At 48.9% G+C, this 19456-nt stretch overlaps 1 protein-coding gene across 1 annotated transcript in view; it reads right to left on the reverse strand.

Annotated features, from left to right (window-relative positions):
• The window catches only part of MYH13 (myosin heavy chain 13), a gene marked incomplete at both ends in the record, with an annotated part of 47171 nt that overhangs the window by 13147 nt on the left and 14568 nt on the right, over positions 1 to 19456 (reverse strand). The window contains 15 exons of the mRNA XM_081162051.1: positions 1461 to 1850; positions 2650 to 2740; positions 2834 to 2979; positions 3990 to 4166; positions 4523 to 4765; positions 6748 to 7003; positions 8586 to 8722; positions 9810 to 9933; positions 11069 to 11186; positions 14106 to 14193; positions 14290 to 14363; positions 16419 to 16728; positions 17508 to 17678; positions 17797 to 17946; positions 18599 to 18717. Of these exons, the coding sequence (XP_081018177.1) occupies positions 1461 to 1850; positions 2650 to 2740; positions 2834 to 2979; positions 3990 to 4166; positions 4523 to 4765; positions 6748 to 7003; positions 8586 to 8722; positions 9810 to 9933; positions 11069 to 11186; positions 14106 to 14193; positions 14290 to 14363; positions 16419 to 16728; positions 17508 to 17678; positions 17797 to 17946; positions 18599 to 18717 (2594 nt within the window). The remainder of the gene's footprint in view (positions 1 to 1460; positions 1851 to 2649; positions 2741 to 2833; positions 2980 to 3989; positions 4167 to 4522; positions 4766 to 6747; positions 7004 to 8585; positions 8723 to 9809; positions 9934 to 11068; positions 11187 to 14105; positions 14194 to 14289; positions 14364 to 16418; positions 16729 to 17507; positions 17679 to 17796; positions 17947 to 18598; positions 18718 to 19456) is intronic.

Raw genomic sequence — 19456 nt, forward strand, 5'->3', positions numbered from 1 at the left:
ATAAAATAAATATATTCAGCATATATTTGTCCTTAGACTGCAAAGTGTGAGACGCAGCAGAAGAAGCAGGGATGTTAGATTCAAGGAAGACCTCGAGGAGCTTAGGACATCTTTGAGAAGATGACGTATGGGCATGAAATAATTAAGTCAGGGGTAGTTGGAAAAGGGATGGGGTCTCACAAAGAGGAAAATCAAAGAATTCAACAACTTAAAAAATATAAGGCAATATAAAGTGCTTCTTCCACTGGATTTTAAATGAGTACTGAGCACGAAGCAATGATGGAGATAGGAAGGTTGTGGGGGGGTCTGCTTATAGGCACAGCATGTGGGTGATGCTGGAGTTTCTTGTAACTCACCCAGTCCTACAACCTGGCCTGGCTCGCCATAGGGGAGAGAGGTAGGGGGAAAGGAGGGTGGGAAGGAGGAAGAAAGAAAAGAGAGAATACATGCAGACACATGCCTTAGGGGAAGGGGGAAAAATGAGACAGGAGTTGCAGTGAGGAAGAAATCCAAAGAATGAATGAGCAGCATGAACCCAGACGCTAAATAAAGACGGCAAGAGGCACCATGGAGACCACCTTAGTTCTCTGGCCCATCTCTCCATTCCTCCCCTCCCCAGACCCTGGGACCTTCTGGGCAGCCCTCTGTAGGAGGTCCGCTGCCCCCTTCTGGGGCCACCCTTCTTCTAGCCCAGACGAGCAGCCCCAAGTACAGCCCTGAGCTCCTGGAACAAGGGCAACCTTTGAGTCTAAGAGCCCACAGGTCCTCTCTGAGGAACTCAGAGGCCAGTGTACCATGAAGCTGGTGACTCTTAGGCTCTGCACCCTCGCTCCCATGGGCCCCGACTGCAGGAAGAGGTAGATTCCAGGCCAGGAGGGGAAGCCAGTCAAGAGCAAAAACTGACTTCTGGGCAGGCATTTCCGACAAATGGCCTAAGGAAGTCTGAGAAGACAGGGACCTCAGTCTAACAAGGTGCCAGTAATTTGTGACTTATTTTTCTCATTCTATATAAATATTTACTTACATGCTTAATTTTGTATTCCTAGTTTATGTATATTTTCTTAAAAAGCCCCTCTCCTCCTGAGTTTTGTATGCTTCAAGTGGCACAAACCTGGGTCCTCATGGGCTCTGCTTCCTTCCCGGGGACTGACGCTCTGGGCCGAGAAGGAGGTGTGCAGATAACTACACCTAGCAGGGCCCCTTGTGCAATCCATCCACAGGTTTAGCTCTAGAAAATGCCAGATGGATTGGAAACTTTCTGAAAATACTCTGGAAGGATGGTGAGGGCTTGAGTCATAGCAGGTCATTGGATCAAGCTTGATTGACTTGAATTGATTGGGGAATTGGGAGCAGGCAGCATGGGGAGGGGGATTTGGGTTAGAATGTGTGGCGAGTCTGGGGCAGGTGCTGATACGTGCCCACTGGGCAGGTGGATGTGGCAGGAGCAGAGAGTTGGGTACCTTGGACTTGGCGACGGCCTCGATGCTGCTGGCCATGTCGTCAATCTCCATCTTCAGCTCACTCTTCTCCTTCTCCAGCTTCTGCTTGACCCTCTGCAGGTTGTCTATCTGCTCCCCAAGTTCAGCCACACTGTCTGCGTGCTTCTTCCTCAGCGTGGCCGCCGTGGCTTCGTGCTGCAGGGTGGCCTCCTCCAGGTCCCTGCGCATTTTCTGGAACTCAGCCTCCCTCTTCTTGTTCATCTCAATCTGGGCCGACGTTGCCCCGCTGGCTTCCTCCAGCCGCTCGCTGATCTCCTCCAGCTCCCGGGAGAGGTCCGAGCGCTGCTTCTCTGCTTTGGCCCGAGAGGCCCGCTCTGCCTCGATTTCCTCCTCCAGCTCCTCAGTGCGGGCCTGGAAGGGGCTCTGCATCAGCAATGTTGAGGGGCAGCAGCCCGCGTGGGGAGGGCAGGACGGCGGATAGAGGGCAGCATCGTAAACTAAAGAACATACTGTAGCATTAAATTAATGAAAAAACTCCTCAACCGTCCAAATGTCCCTCAGCAGGAAAGTGGTCAGATCAGCTGTGATGGAGCTGTGCCCCCTGGGAGTCCACAGCAGCTGGTCCACGTGCCGTGGACAGCTCTGCAGCACGAATCCCTACACGAAGGGAACACGTCGCCGAACGGTAGTCTCAGCATGAGAATATTTTTAACGTATATTTAATGTATATATTTTATATATTTATGAAAACATACATACAATATAGTTTACTGCTCTTGTTCCTTTATATTTTTATGTGTGTGTGTATATATATATAAGCAAACATATACATGTGTTATATATATATCTCATATATTTTGGGGGGTCTTATGTAAACGTAAGTCCATAGTGAAACATGCAAAAGGATGCACATCCAGCTGACACTGGTAGGGGCCTCTGAGACGACAGCGAGGGCACCGGGCTTAGGGGTGGTGAGCAAAGTACCCTTATCAATAATGTTCAGCCTTATTGGTAATATGTTAATTATTCCCCAGGAAATCTATTTATGTGTTACTTAGAAAGTTAAAATATTAATTTTAATAAATAAAGGGAAGGACGGGACATTGTCTCCAGCTCCAAGGGGAGGGAGAAAAGAAGCAGCTACAGAAGCAGAGGGGACAGGGCGAGGGGGCCGGCCAGGGGCGGTCCAGGGCCGAAGCTGCCCCCTCACCTGCAGCTCTTTAATCTTCTTTTGCAGCTGCAAACTGTGAACTTGTTCGTCGTCAATTTTGGTTTGTAACTGACTGATTTCAAACTCCTTCCTGCAAATAGATATATATGTATTTAAAGCAACGCCTTTTAAAGGGAAAGGTGGCTTTCGTGTCAAGCACAGAGGTGGAAGATGAAAGAGCTACTTTTTCAACTTCTCCTCTACTTGCTGCCTGTCGTTCTCTAGATCCATAATGGACTCCTGGGACATTTTCAGGTCTCCCTCCAGCTTCCTCTTCACTCTCTCCAGGTCGGCCCGCAGCTTCTTCTCCTGCTCCAAGCAGCCCTCAAGCTGGGAAGACATGGGTGGGAGGTTGGGACCCTGAGAGGAAAGCGAGCTTGGCCCCGTTGGCTGGCGCAGCCCCGCACATGCCTTCCCTAGGGTGTGGCTGCAGGCCTCCGGCCCCTGGGGGAGCAGGTATCCCCCCTCCGCACTCTCTCTCTTCCAGCAAAGGCTGCCCAGGGGGCTGGCGCCCTCAGAGGCTCCCTGGTGCCTCTTTCATATGGCCTGTCCCCGCCAGGTTCCCTGCAGAAACATGGTGCCCATAGGGTCGTGCCCTTGCCCAGACAGGAGCAAACGGGGCCTCTGGGGGTGGGCACTGCTGCAGCGGTGCCTGTGGGGGTCTAGAATGCGCACCATCGCTCCTCCCCCATGTACACCATGCAACCGCTGGGAAAGAATATGTGTGTGCGTGTGCCTGTGTGTGCGTGGGTGTGTGCACGTGTGGGTGTGTAGGGGGAGGGGATGGAGGGGCAGAGCACACCGGTTCTGGCCTCAGGAAAATTAGGAACATCCGGTAGAGTTCTAGCCACAACTGCGTGTGAAACCTGAAGACTGAACCTGGTTCTTACCTCGAGAACAAATGTAACAAGGTGGGGAAATCATAATTTTCATGGTCACAAGTATAACTCATTTTTAGCAGTGTTAGAACAGGACTGAAGCTTTGGAACCCAAAGATCTAGAAATGGATGCTGGTGATGACAATGACAACGACGACAACAGTGATGATGATGGTATATGTTAGCAGCTAATGCTTTACTAACTCTCTATGTGCTCAGCTTTCCATGGAAACCCTCCCAGGCAGAGCTAGTTGTATCCCCGTTTCGCAAGGTGGCAACAGAGGCTTTGGAGTTTCAGTGGCCTGCTCAGCAGTCCAGATGTGTTCGGAGAGGGCTGAGATCTCAACTCAGCGATTCCGATTCCAGAGCTCGAAGACTCAACCCCTGCATCCTGCTTAAACCTGCCTCCCCTGGGCTCCTGGGAGCCGCACACGCTAGAGCCCAGCAGTAAAATGTGCTCACGTCGTCTGCCTGCTGCTCCAGCTTGACGTTTATTTTGATGAGACCGTTGACTTTGTCTTCTTCAACCTGAAGATCATCCAGTGTTTGCTGATGGGCCTCCTGCAGAGATTTCTTCTCCTTGGTCAACTTGGACATGCTTTCTTCAAGGGCCGTCATTTCCTCAGAAAGATTCTTCACCTGGGAAAAGATCAACACCGATGGAACGTTCAAAGAGTTAATCCAGAAGCTTCTGGCAAAGGCTGCTGACTCTTCTACGGAAGGACATGGCTAACCAGTGTCCTCTCAGTGAAGGGCCAGGTGAGTGCAAATATGCTGCCTCTGAAGGGGAGCCCGCAACCCACACCCAGCAGAACACAGCCGCAGGAATGCGGTTACGGGCTGGCCGCTTGGGGCTTGGACGGAGAAGCCTGGGCCGCTCTCACTTGCTCCTGCCTCCCGCGTCCAGGCAGCGCTGGGCCAGGGGGAGGCCTGCCTGTCTCCCCACAGGGAGAGGTCAGAATCCGTCAAGGAACCGGGGCCGCTGGGGCTGCCACCTTGTTCTCCGTGGCGTGCTTCTCCTTCTCTGCTTTGGCCAGAGTCAGCTCCAGGTCATCAATGTCCCTCTTGAGGGAGGAGCACTTGTCTTCCAGGCTCCTCTTCTTGGCAACCAGCTCAGAGTTGGTCTCTTCTTCTTCCTCCAGCCTCTCGTTCAGCTCCTTCACCTTGGCTTCCAGCTGAATCTTGCATTTGATGAGCCCCTCACACCGTTCCTCAGCGTCCGACAGGTTTTCCGTTTCCTGAAAGAAACGGGGCATTATTTCTTTTTTTTTATTAAATGTAGTGGGGTGACATTGGTTAATAGGAAGCATTATGTTTTTTAAAAAGTATGTTTTTCATTTCCCTAGCCAGTTTGGCTCAGTGGTTAGTGTTGGCTTTCGGAAGGAAGGGTCCCAGGTTCAATTCTGGCCAAGGGTATGTGCCCTGGTTGCAGGCTCCATCCCCAGCCCTGGTTTGGGTGCATGGGGGAGGCAACCAATCAATGCGTCTCTCTCACATCCATGTTTCTCTCTCCTTTCCACTCTCTCTGAAAAGCAATGGAAAAAATATCCTCAGGTGAAAATTGAAAAAATATATATGTTTTTTATTGATTTTTAGAGACAGAGAGGAAGGGTGAGGAATAGAGAGAGAGAAACATCAATGAAAGAGAGAAACATCATCCATCATCGAATAGCTGCCTCCTGCATGCTGGGGCTTGAGCCTGCAACCCAGGCATGTGCCCTGGTGGGGAATTGAACCCATGACCTCTTGGTTCCTAGATTGATGCTCAACCACTGAGACACACTGGCTGGGCAGCATTATGTTTTGATCAGCCTCTTGACAAACCTTAGAAAGAAAGGGCTTTGCCCTCCACAAGCCCATTAACTAGTCCTAAGGAATGGGTCACACTCACACACGCACACACTCATGTGTACATGTGTCATCCACATGCTTTTTTTTTTTTTTTAAAACCACTAATGCCATCATCCACTTAATAAAAACTCAGCTCAAATAATTTCAAGCACAAGCATTCATGAAGTTTATAAGGCCTCTGCCAATTTGCCAATTTTGGATGCCCAACCATCTCACTCTGCCTACTACCACCAGCTAAAAAGTGACTCATCTCTATGCTATCACAAGCTAACTAGTATTTTCAAAACATCACTGCCTTTTAACTTTCAATGAGAGTTACTGCCTATGTCTCCTTAGCCCCGCCTCCTCGAGCTACAGAACAGAAAATTCAAAGTGGGCAGGAGTAAGAGATCGAATAAGTACCTGTCCCAGAACACTTTGTAAGGAGTCTCTAGGACAGGCCAACATTAGCCCTTAAACTTAATTGGGCTACAGCTTCTCACACAAGTATCGTAAGGCCTGGACACACCTTTCAAGGTTATGAATGAAAAAAGAGGGGCAAGAGTGAGCGCCTGTGTTTACTGAGCATGTGCTCTGTGCTGGGCATTGTGTACGTATGGGCTCATCCGATCCTTCCAGCAACCCTGTGAGGTGAGTGCACTACCATGCCCACTTGACAGATAAGAACACTGAGGATGCGCATCTTCCCGAGGTCACACAGCTATCAAATGGAAGACCTGGGGTCCAGACCCGCCAGTCTGCTTCTAAAACTTACCCTCTTGCCCACTATGCCTGGGAGAGTGCTCCTCCTGACCACGTTATGCTGACTGGGAAAGTGAGAGGAGGAGGAGAAGATGCTTTTCACATAAAGCAAAAGGTAAAGGCATTTGGGAGCTCAAGAGGGGCAAACGATAAACGCCTCAACTCTGAAATGGTCCAAGCACATGGTCAGAGTGTTGGCACTGTATACATGGCCTTCTTTCCCCATTTCCTTGATAAAAATGCGCATCTCTAACGCATTTTTTACTATAACCATATTATAGAAAATCATGTATGACAATTACTCTTTCTACTTTGAATTATTTAATTTTAGTGTTTTATTTCTACTTACAAACATTTAAAATACCTGCTACATTCCTGAGAGCTTTTATTATGATGACACATACTCACAGCAAACTAGGTCTAACTCTGCCCTGAAAGAAGGGAGCAGAGATTCATGTGCAGACCTGACGCTCTGCTTGCAGCGCGAGGTAGGGGCCAGGACCTCCTTCGACTGGCAGTGTGGGTGCTGCATGCTCAGTATGACCACTGGGTGGCACCAATGTCCCTTGAATAGCTGCCTAACGGGGTGTCAAGGCCGCTCCTTTTCTATCCGTAAGAAGGTACTTACAGTCTGGACTTGCAACTGGAGGTCATTCTTTTCCTGCAGCAGGGACACCATCTTCTCCTCCAGCTCCTTCCGGCGGGCCTCCGACCTGGCCAGCTCCTCCTTGGTCCTCTCGAAGTCCTCCTTCATGGTGGCCATCTCCTTCTCCGCCTCCGCGCTCTTGAGCAGGGGCTTGATCTTGAAGAACAGGTTCATCCAGGGCCAGTGCTTGACGTTCATGAAGGAACGGATGTTGTACTGGATGCAGAAGAGGGCTTCCCTGCACATCCATTAGGACTGCGGTTAATGAACCATGGCGGGGTCTCCTCTCCACCCCACGTACCCTATGGGCCCCAGGATCTGCACCGGTCCCAGCTGGGTGGGAAGGAAGTACAGCCGAGCTGTGCAGATCCTACGGGCTCCAGAGTAGGCTCTGCAAATGGGGCGGAGGAAACAGCACATGCAAAAGCTGGGAGGCGAGAGAGGGCTTGGCCATCTGTGGGTCTCCCGGTCACCCGCTTCCACCTCCAGCACCCTGCTGAAAGTACTCGGCCTAATATGCTGGTGCCCCCTAACTACCAATGAGATGGGCATCTTTTATTCTTATTTTATTGGATCTTTCTCCTACATTTGAAGAGCTCTTGCCTTTTGAAACTCCCCTCTGCCTTTGATTTCGTGATGAAACAGTTTTCCTGTTTCATAGTATTTTGCCGTATGGGCTTTGTCTTTATGCTTAAAGGTTGGGGTAGACCCAGGACCTGTCTTCAGTCTACTGATTGTCTCCCAGACTCCTGCCCTCATTGAATTGGCCTATTTTCCTAATTTCGACCGTTGCCTACATCCCAGTGACACCCACACCATCTCTCACTTGTCACCCTCCCCAGCTTCCTATCGCACAGCTCAACCCAAAACTTACTCTTCTTGCCCTTAAACGTACACTTCTTTGGGATATTTTAAGTTTCTGCACTGGCTTCCATTCATTTCACCAAGTCAGATACATTTTGTGGCCCATCTGGCAGTGACAGTGTCAGAGCTATAGGGGCATCAGAGCATCTGGGAGAACGGGCTTCCACCCAAACTGCCCTCTTCCTGAAGTTCCCACACGCAGCCAGCCGTCACTGCTGCTATGCCTTCTACGGAAGTATGGGAGGGATAAACTCATACATCCCTTCAGCCCATCCTCTCCTCTCTCAGCCACTCCCTGTTTCCTGACTTAGGTCCTTGTCATCTATTACTTGGACTTGTGCCACAGTCTGGTCCTGTCCTCTCTTGTCCTCTTGGCTCCACTCTCCGTGGAGCTGCCAGAGCGACCTCTCTGAGCTTCAAACCTGAGCCTCTCACGTGTCTCCTTACACTCCTTCCCCGGCTCCCCATAGACCAGATGATCCAGTATGGGCTCCTTAACAGGGGCACCTTCACTCCCTGCATCTCACTGGCTCCATGCTCCAAATCTTGTGACCTGCCTGTCGGTCTCCCTCCCAGGCCACACTCTCTCAGGCCATGCAGAACTTAGTTCAGAAAGTCCTTTCTCCTTATAGCCCTTTCATGCCAACCCCAACCCCAACCCCCAACAAGGCTGGGGACTTATTCTCAACAGTCCCCCACTGTCCTGAATATAACTCTGGCCCTGTGCTGATCACAGGCATTAAAACTAGCCACGGACGTGTATGCTTCCCACTCGTCGTGAGCTCCTGGAGGCCCAGGTTCCTGTCTGTATCCCCAGTGCCAAGCAGAGGCCCCAGCACGGAAATCCTGCTCAGTAAATGTTGGGTAAGTGGATGAACATTCCAGGCTGAAAAGCAGGAAGTGACAATCAGCTCCTAAGTAGGGGGGCAGTGTGAGGTGGGGTGAGGGTCCGTCACCTTCTCTCCTTCATCTTCTTGAACTCCACCCGCATCAGGAACCCCCTGCACAAGGCCTGCGTGCGCGTCATCAGCTTCACCAGCTTCTCATCCCTCATCTCCTCCAACAGTCCCAGGAGCCCAGCTTTGAAAAACACCTGCATCAGAGGAGAGACAGCCCTGCTCTGTCCCCAGCAGGTGAGCAGCCCTCGGCCCTCACGAGAACCTGCTCCTGCCCAACCCCAGCCCTCGACTTTTGAGCCCTGGGTGGGAACCGCAGCCACCCAGCTCCTAAGACTCAATTCTCAGCGGCTCCCATCTCCTCAGCAGCCCCTCCTGTGTCCTGTTCCAAAGCATGTTCCAGGCCCCACCAATCCACATGGACAGGCTCTGACAGGGCTCACACGCAGGAAGCAAAGAGGAGTCCAGAAAATGACCTCAGAGCCCAGCTGTGCCCAGACTGGGAGAGATTCAGACTTCTACCTCCCCATCTCCTCTCCCTCTGCCCATTCGAGGAGGCCGGCCCACCTCAGGCCCGCTCGCCCACTGCCCACCTAAGCAGAGCTTCTCTGGCCCCCACGATGTTCCAAGGAAGCAGGCACCCCTGGGGGCAGCAGGCTCTCCCTGGCGGGGCGGATGCTCCCAGCCCCAGCCTATCCCTTTCCAGGACGTGGAGTGCTGGGCTCAGGCCAGGGCTGAAGCCGGCCCTTGCCACTCAGCATCCATCTGACCATGAGCAAGTTTCTTGCCTCCGGGGAGCCTACATTTTCTCACTCTCCCAACAACCCCATGTGGTTGGCACCACCTCTAGCACCACCGGGTTCGTGGGAGGCTCAGAGGAGTGAGTAGGAGGACTTGCACCTGTGCTCAATAAATGGAAACCGTTTTTGTGGGTGATAGCTCTTCTCAAGCCCTCCCTGGAATTCTTCCCGTGTTCTCTTCTCTTGGGCTCCTTCTTCTCCTGTACAGTGTCTTCACTCTGCTCCCTCCAGGACACCGGAGCCCCCTCTGCTGTCTTCTGTGGCTGCTGGGGCTCTGGCTTCCCACTAGCCTCTAGACTCTTAACAAGCAGCATGGAGATGGGGCGCTCTGTGCCAGTCGCGGGGCTCCCTCTGCCCGGGCTGCCGGGCGGGGGCTGAAGGCTGAGACGATGGGGAAGAGACGCCCGTCTTCTGCCCAGCTGGCAGGGAGCCCAGGGCTGTGGGTACACAGGGGGAAGGGGGTCCCAGCCCCACCTGCTCTCACCTTGGTGTGGCCGAACCTGTACTGCTCCCGGTCCACGTCGATGGAGTTCAGGAGCTTCTCAGAGGCATTTTTGCTGTCGATGAACTGCCCTTCTGGAATGGCGCTGGCGTTGAGGATCCGGTACCTGGGGACCAGGACGCGGTCAGTCCTGGGCTGCGGGCGGTGGCAGCGGGTGTGGGCCGCCTGTGGGGGGAAAGGCCTCGGGCCACACAGCCCTTCCTGAGGACTGCTCCCCACTCCTTGCCGCTCAGGCCCAGGGGCCAGGAAGGCCATGCCCCCCTTTCCCACGGCTCAGGCTGGAACCGGGGTGCGGGTGGGAGGCTGAAGGAAGGCAGACTCCAGAGAGCCACTGTACCTTATGTGACAACAGTCTGCCTGCTGTCGGCCCGGCACACAGGATGCTGAGGAGACGCCTCACCCTCTCAGCCCTGCCCTGGGAGGCATGCCAGGCCTCCCTCTACTGAGATCCCCCTCCTCAGCCCGCAGCGGGGGGCAGGGTGGTGATTTCAGCTGAGGGATGAGATTCTCCGGGTGGATTCATCCCTTAAGAAAGGCCCCATACTTGAGACCCAACCTTCTAGAACCTTCTCCTGTTCCTACCAGCCTTAGGAGGAAGTGGAATACTGTACAGCTAGTCTGGCAGAAGGGGATTGTTGTTGTTTTTGGACTTAAGAGAGCCTTGAAATCAACTGTGACCTGCAGACCTCTGGTCCTCCTACCTCTGGAAGGTGCTCTCCCCTCCTCCACTCTGGACAAGGCCTGGACTTGTGGGCCCAGGTGGTAGCTGGGAGGAGAGAGTTGATCTAGAGCAGTGGGTCTCGACAGGGGTAGGGAAGTGATTTATCTCCCCAGGAGACATTTGACAATGTTTGGAGACGTTTTTGATTTTCACAGCTTTTGGGTTTGCTACTGGCATCTGTGAGTAGAGAGCAGGGATGCTGCCCAAATCCTACAAAGCATAGGACAGCCCCACGATAAAGATCATCTAGCCCCAAATATCCATAGTGCGGAGGCTGAGAAACTGGTCTGGAGTCTCAGTCAGGCTACAGGCTCTGGGCTCTGACCTTGGAGTCACTTCGGCCTGGCTCAGCACTCACTCTGGGCAGAGGATCAGTCCCTCCCCTCCAGCAAAAGACAGAGCCCGTGGACACCTGGGGTGGGGGACTTGTGAGCCCACCACACACCCAGCCCAAGGAGCACCTTTGGGGACTGCAAAAGGTGCCCTCCAAAGAGAGAGATGCAAAGATGAGACCACTTACCGCTGTTTGAAATCGGCGTAGAGGATCCGGCTGGGGAACCCTTTCCTGCAAATCCGGATGCCCTCAAGGACCCCGTTACAGCGCAGCTGGTGCATGACCAGGTGGTGGTCCATCACGCCTGGGGAGAGAGTATCCAAAGGCATGTTGGTGGCCTTCTCATTGTTTCCTTTGATGGTCTGAGCACCATGAGATGCTCTGACACACCCAGACTTGAGTGGAAAGGGTTGGTGCCAGCTCTAGGGTTGGGAGTGGCTGGAGTGTGCCTATAGTCTCAGTAGAAATAATTCAATTTCTTGGGTAGACTCTAGTATCCCATCCATGGGAGCAAGAGCCAACATCAAATATTCATCTTTACCCTGTTCATGGTCCTTGACTCTGTAGCTCGGCTCCTAGGGAGGGCAGAATGACTGTGGAGTACCCCTGGGCTTTCCATTAGGTAACTTGAGATGCCCTTACGTCTCTACTCAAATCAAAGACGCACAATTCACAGGCTGTGTTTTTAGTGGGAGAAGAGAAACAGAGAGAGCGGGGCGGGGGGGGGGGGCTGGGGTAGGGGAGGAGGGAGTTGAATGCAGGGCAGTCATCTGTCAAACACCGGGCAGCTTCTCTGCAAGGCAAGGTGAGCGCCAAACGAGGGGCGCAAGAAGAGGAGCCAGATGGACAAGATGCTGTGGGGAGGCACAAATCAAACAGAGACCCAGAAAATTCTGTCTGGCACTATGTGAGGGGTTAGAGGAAAGGTACTATGGCTACATAATGGCTTTTTATTCTGAGCTCCCTAAGTTTCTGGGGAGCGGCTAAAGAGGGTTTTGACTTTACCTTGTGGAAACTTTTAAAATGCTAAAAAATTCTCCTGGCTGCTGTGAGGAGAGATGATTATAAATTTTTACAGTTATCAAGATTCTGCTAGAGCTGCACTACTGTCTGATCCAGTCATTTTTGGCCACATGTGGCTATTTAAATTTAAATTCATTGAAATGAAAGAATCATTGTCTGAGTTGCACTAGCCACATGTCACATAACCAGCGGCTACCACACGGGACAGCTCAGATCTAGACCGTCTCCACCACGTGTACAATGTGCCTATGGGTGGGAAGGGGGCTTGCAATTTGGTCAAGGGCCATGGTTCCAGCCCCAGCTCTGGGAGGCCTGGGTGAGGCTTTGGAGTCTGCGTAGTCCCAATTCCCTCACCTAGAAAACAAGCAAAGCGTTGCCCAGGCTCCTGTATCAGCATGTTAGCCTAGTCCCAGAAATGGGAAAGAAAACAGAGAGTGCCAGAGCAAAGGAGATGCAAAGTGGAGAGGAAGGGACAGAGATTCTGTCAATGTTAACCTTCCAAAAGAAATAGTTACCCAAACCCCTGGGGCCCTAGAAGCACAGTTTGAACCCACAGACGTTCAGTCTACCCTCCTGTCATCTGACACTTGCGGGCCATGTGACTTACAGAAGAGAAATGTCACATGTACGTTTGATTTATACAAATACACATTCAATGACAATAATGGAAATTGATTTTCTTTATGACAAAACACCTTCATGCAAGCCAACAATGTCATTTGATTCCTAACGAAAGAAACAGCTCTGTTCCTACCCTGGAGGGGAAATAGGCTGAGCTGGGCTCTCTGGGAGGGGTGCAGCCTGCCCCAGACACTGTGTCAAAATGACACCGAGGTGTTTGCCTTTAACTTAGACTTCAGAACCTAACTGCCACGAAAAAGAAATTCCACTTAAATATTGTAGGCCAGGGACTTTGGGGAATTACAGTTTCTGGTTTTAAGTAATAGTAATGATAATAATAATTTCCACATTATTATACATAATATTATTCTCATAATAATAATTATAATCGACAGCCGACATTTACTGAGTGTTCACAATGTGTTCAGCCCTGTTTTAAATGCTTGACTTGTACTCACTCATTTAATCTCCACCACCCTCTAAGGTGGGTTAAATGAGTTAATATTTACAAAGTGAGTAAACATTTTATAAGAGCTCATGAAATAAATAAACGAATGAATAACTAAATGAATGAATGAATGAACACAAATGGTCTGCTTGCTTTTATAGAGCGGAAAGTTAAAGTATTCAGCGGTTACAGGCGGGATTTCTTTCCTCCGTCATCCAGTTCCTCTGCTCACTGTAACGTTGCCAACGCAGGGCAGTTACTGTCGGGCCAGAAACCTGCGTTTGGGGTAGAACAGACTGACTGGGGAGTGAGCTACCTTGTAGCCACAGCTCCTCATGATAGTTCATTTTTCTCTTTGTGACAAATGGCCCTGAAACACAGCTGTACTATAGGAATGCTTGTGAATCCAGGGTTGGGTGGGGGGAGGCCTGCCTTACTGCACTGTGCTCCCTGCACCGTGGTCTCATCCTCAGTTTTCTCATCTGTGAGATGGAGATCGTTGCACTTTCTGCAAAGAACTGTAATAAGCAGCCCAGATAATATAACAAAGTGATGGATGTACAGTATAGGCTCAGTGAACAGTTGTTATCGACGCTGTTTATTATGGAATACCTAAGATAATAATTTGCCAATTCTAGGGGTTCTTCACTTTGGAGGAAAGGGGACCACAGAGCCCTTTAAGACCTTTAAATCCATAGCCTTGTGAAAGTTATGGATTTCATGTGTCTATGTACGTATCCACATTACTTTAGATATATCACAGTAGGCATGCCCAATAAACTATACAAGATGCCCAGTTGAATTTGAATTTCAGATATACAGTGAATAACTTTTTAGTATAAGTATAGCCCAAATATTGCACAAGTCATCCTTATACGAAGACATTTTTCATTGTTTATCTGAATTCAAACTTAGTGGGGCGTCTGATACTTTTATCTGCTAAATCTGGCAGCTCTATTTCATAGACCACCTAGAGAGGTGACAGAGACTAGAGAGCTTTCCTCAGGGAAACACAGGTGCAAGTGAACACACACACACACACACACACACACACACACGCGTGTGTACACGCACACCTACAGAATTTTGCATACGTTTCAGGGAGCCCTGTTCTGATGGATTGTTACTCACCAGGAGTCTTGGTTTCATTGGGAATCAGACATCGCACAAAGTGAGGGTGAGTGCTCCTCAAGTTGGTCATCAATTTGTTTAAGTTTTCCTGGGACACAAACCAGAACAAGCACATTTACCTCAGCAGATGTTACTCTACTGGGCAAAACAATAACAGCTGAACGTGGAAGGCGCCAACACGCACCCTGAACACAGCTGACACGGTCTGGAAGGAGGACCCCTTTTTCTTCCCGGCTTTCTTGCTTCCACCGGAGTCACCTGGGGACAGACACAGAGGGCGTGAGATGCAGCTCTCAGGACACCACCTCTTCCCAGCCCTGAGGCTTTAGTTTTCTTTTGATAGAAGAGACCCGAGGGATTTGTTTGTTTGCTTGTTTTATAATGTGCCTATGAACTACTTAGATTTGGGGACATGCATCTTTATCACTGTGGGAATGGGTGGGGTGGGACATGAGTGGCATTTAGTTGGGAGTATAACTGAGGATCTCAGTATCCAAGGGGAATCTTTTCTTTCAGAAATCAGACATGAGGTTCAACCAAGTCATTGGCAAGATGGAGACATTCCTCTTGAGGACTATGGCTTATCTCATGAGGCTACCTTTTATATATATATATATATATATATATATATATATATATATATATATATATATATATATATATATCTTTACAGATTTCAGAGAGAGGAAGGGAGAGGGAGAGAGAGATAGAAACATCAATGATGAGAGAGTCATTGATGTGCTGCCTCCTGCACGCCCCCTACTGGGGACCGAGCCCGCAACCCGGGCATGTGCCCTGACCAGGAATCGAACCGCAGTCTCCTGGATCCTAGGTCAATGCTCAACCGCTGAGCCAGGCCCGGCCGGGCAAGGTTACTTCCTTTTATGCTCAAGTCCCTGCTGATCTCTTAATGAGGAAGTAACTGAAAGTAATACAACTGAGGATTCTCAAGAATATTCTACAAGTTGTTTTTTAAAATTCTTTTCTAAAAAAGGGAAACTTAATTTGGATTCAGTGCCATTGGGTCTATTTTTCCTAATGGCTCAATTTCCAATTTAGTCTCTAATATATAACCACGATTCGGTCCTGTGGAAAATGTCATGTCTTCAGTTTCCCCCGTACTCTTCTCACTCCCCTGTCCTGCCCCCGGGGCTGGCAAGGCTTCGTGTTTGGGTCGGGGCAGGAGGGGAGGGAGACGGCTTCCCCAGACCCACCGCACAGGGCCCTGCATCAGAGCCCTGGTGCTATCTCTCAGGGAGGTTATGCGACAGTTACTGAGCACCCCGATTAGATGAAAGGAAGGTCGTGTTAGTTGTTCTAATTTAAACTCGCGCCCATTAATTTTAAAAAATGGCCTAATTATAGAATGAATGATTATATTGCATACCTTTTCAAATTAAAAACATAAATTTGTCAAATTTATGCGTTTAAGAGAATCCATGATCTTTAAACCCTATTTTGGGAATTATTTTAAAAATACATGTATGAATAACCTTAAATAGTGATACTGGCTTGTACAGTCACTTTGGAAAACAGTTTCTAGAAGTTCTTCAAAAAAGTTAAACATAGAGTTATCATATGACTCAGTGACTCCACTCCTGGGTATATACCCAGGAGAACTGACAACATATTTCAGCACTAAACTTGTATACAAATGGTCATATCAGCATTAATCATAATAGCCAAGAAGTGGAGACAACCCAAGTGCCCATCAATTAATCAGAAGATGGACAAATGTGCATATACATACAATGGAATAGTAGTCACCTATAAAAAGTAGAGAAGTCCTGATACTACAACATGAATGGTCCTTGAAAACATTAGGTTAAGTGAAACAAGCCAGACACAAAAGACCACATGGTGTATGATTTCATATGCAAAATATCCAGAGCAGACAAATCCATGGAGACAGAAAGTAGACCAGTTGTCCTTAGGGGCTGGGCAAGCAGGGAGTGAGCAGCAACTGCTAATGTGTTACAGAGGGAATGAAAATGTTCTTGAATTAGATAATGGTGATGCTTTTACAACCTGGGAAATATAGTAAAAACCGCTACATTTTTTAAATGGGTATGAGTTACATCTGAATAAAAAACTATTAGAGAATGTGGTATTGGCTACCACGTCCACTGAGAGGTTTTGTTTAGTTCCATAGAACTCAATCTCTTAAGGAAGGTGGAAAATAAGAGAAAGGAAAATGGAGACCAGAGACAGGCAAATACAGCTTGTGTTGCACTACTGACTCTTCATAAGCAGCTTTGGGTTATGAGTAATTACACAGAGATTTCCACAGGTTAAAGAAATTAAGAATTTCACCTGCTTCGGCACCAGCATAGTTGGAAAAAAGGAAGGACAGCAGCTTCAGTGAAGACTTCTGGTACAGCCCGACCACAGTCTCGTTCAGGGGGTCCTTGTTCTTGTCAAGCCAGCCGGCAATGTTGTAGTCCACGGTGCCTGCATAGTGCACCAGCGAGAAGTGGGCCTCGGCCTTGCCTTTGACAACCTTGGGCTTCTGGAAGTTGTTGGACTTGCCCAGGTGCTGGTCATACAGCTTGTTCTTGAAGGAGGTGTCTGTGGCCTTGGGGAACATACACTCCTCTTCCAGGATGGAGAAGATGCCCATGGGCTAGAAAGAGCATAACAGGCAACACCTCAGTATTTAATACTAGTATATTCCAATGACTCCATTGTCTGCAGGAGCCAAAGTCAAGTTATTTGGTGCTGTTGCTCTGTTACTAGGAACATTGGGTTGTAAGTCCTGTGAGAACAAGGCTCTTGGTCTGTTTGGTTCAACAACAGACAGTGCTAGACATACAGTATGTGCTTAATTAATATTTGTTGAACAAAAGTACATGGAATGAATTATGTGTATATAAATGTGACTCACTTTTAGCAGTAGGTTTACAAAAAATGTAGTTATGCACATAAACATAAAGTAGTATGAGTAATATTTTAAACAATCGTATCTGGATTTCTCAGTAGCCACCTCCTTCCAACATGACCAGTGCTCAAAACACTATGGGAATTCTTTTTAAGTTAATGTTATCTGTTGTTTTCAGAGTGACATTGAACCTCACTGCTCCATGGTCCCTCCTCCATGGGTCCTTGGACACTCCAGGAAGGTAGGAAATGCCACAGTCCCTGCTGGGTCCCCATCACATTCTTGGGGATAACTGAGCCCTGGGATCTTAACCACCCATGCACCTCTCTAGGTGTCTGAACAGATTCTGGGTACTTTCCAAACACTTAGCTTTTATGCACAAGAGGAGCCAGCTATCTGAGGGTTCACAGCCTCGGGGAGTGGGGTTGGGGCAGCAACGTATTAGCAGGCAGGAGTCAGAGCAAAGAGGTGATGGTCCCAACTACAGAGGAGCTGTCCCTGGGGAGTAGCATTTATTTCTCTACCTTCTCGATGAGCTCGATGCAGGCAGCCAGGTCCATCCCGAAGTCAATGAACTCCCACTCGATGCCTTCCTTCTTGTACTCCTCCTGCTCCAGCACGAACATGTGGTGGTTGAAGAACTGTTGCAGTTTCTCGTTGGTGAAGTTGATGCACAGCTGCTCCAGGCTGTTGTACTGGGTGTTTCAAATAAAAAAGCAGTTAGAGTGAGTTTGGAAATTCAATGGAGATTCAGTAAAGCAGACACAAAGTGGAAGGGCCTTTTTAGGTCAGTCATCTACTGAAAAAACTCACATCAAAGATCTCAAAGCCAGCGATGTCCAAGACCCCAATGAAGTACTGCCTGGGCTGCTTGGTGTCCAGCTGCTGGTTGATGCGGGCGACCATCCACAGGAACATCTTCTCGTAGACGGATTTGGCCAGAGCACCCACAGAGTTGGTCACCTTGAGGAAAGATCAGCCACTCAACCCTCAAATTAGGGTGTTTATGATTGTATTAAGTTGAAACACATGAAGTTGACGTCTTGAAGATTAAAAGCAGTTGGAAATTGACAATTTTATATAGTTCAACCTACTACTAAATTTTCTTGAGGCTTTGTCCAGCTCATAATATTTCTCCTTTCCTGAGAACTATCTCATTTATAAATTTGGGTTAAAAAGAATGTCTTTCCTGAAAATTTGGAATTAGAATTAAGACACTGGTCTCAGTCTCAGGGTGAGGCTGGAACCACAGAGATATAGAGTTGGGAGCTACGGGTTGGTCGTGGGCAAGAGAGCTGGAGAAAACTTATCTGCCCAGTAAGGATACGACAAAAAAGAAGAGCCATGACATCCTATGGAGCCCAAGAGAAGGAGCTGGAGAGAGAGTGCCTGGCTCCAGAGGGCTCTTCAGTTTCTGGCTCCAGGCCCTCGGGACACCCAAGCAACTCCCTGATTTGCATTCCTTGATTTACCCCTGAGGCCTAAGAACGAATTCCCCCTTAATGTTGAAGCTAGTTGCATATGTATTTCTGATACCTGCAACCAAAACAACTTTAAGGTGGTGGTCAAAATAGCAAAATAGCCAAGTCAGCTAGAGTCAGAGCATCTCTATTACCTGCTGGACGTTTTGCCCTTTGGTGACATATTCATTCCCGACCTTTACCCTTGGGCAGCACAAGCCTTTCAGCATTTCTGCAGAATTCAGACCCATCAGGTATCCAGCTTTGTCAGCCACTGAAGGAAGAGGGGAAATGATATCACACAAAAGTAGCAGCTGCTAAAGTGTCCAGCGAGGCTCCGGGTCTTCCCAGAAATGATTTCTATAATCCGTCTTGATGTTTTTATGTTCTCCTATGGGCACCAGACCTGGACTTGACCAGTGAAGCTTAAATTTCATAGTCCAGGTTTTTAAAAAGTTTCAATTTGCCTTCTAGATGCAATCTTTAATTATAGGTTGATCTTGACCTCCTGGTATTTAAATTTCATTTGAAAATACAGTTACATAGTAATATTGGAGTCTGATAGTCCAACATAATGTTAAGCACCTTCTTAATTTGTGCAAGACACTGTACTAATAGCCAAAAGAGAAGTATAAAACCTTGACCCAGTCTTTTAAGTGTTGGTAGATGGTCAAAAGCAGTTGACTCTTGGCAACTTATAGTTCACCGAGAGTTCAGTTAATTTTGGGATGAACCTGGCTCCTGGCATTATGCTCATTGAGAAGGCAGAGAAGTGCTGGTCCCCAGGGGCAGCTCTCCCTTGGTGGAGACCATCACCTCATTGCTGGTTAGAGCATTAATAAAAATCCAGGGCAGTATTTGTTAAGCACTTGATAGGAGGCCAAATGCATGCTTGACTCCTTGCTCAAACTATCCTTTTGTCCTGCTGTGTCCACTTTGGTGCACGGTACCATTATTTGTCTAGTCACTTGAACTGAAAGCTTGGGGTGATTATGCCCTTCTTTCTCACACTG

Source organism: Miniopterus schreibersii, assembly GCF_964146895.1.
Source record: "Miniopterus schreibersii genome assembly, chromosome: 16".
Lineage (NCBI taxonomy): Eukaryota > Metazoa > Chordata > Mammalia > Chiroptera > Miniopteridae > Miniopterus > Miniopterus schreibersii.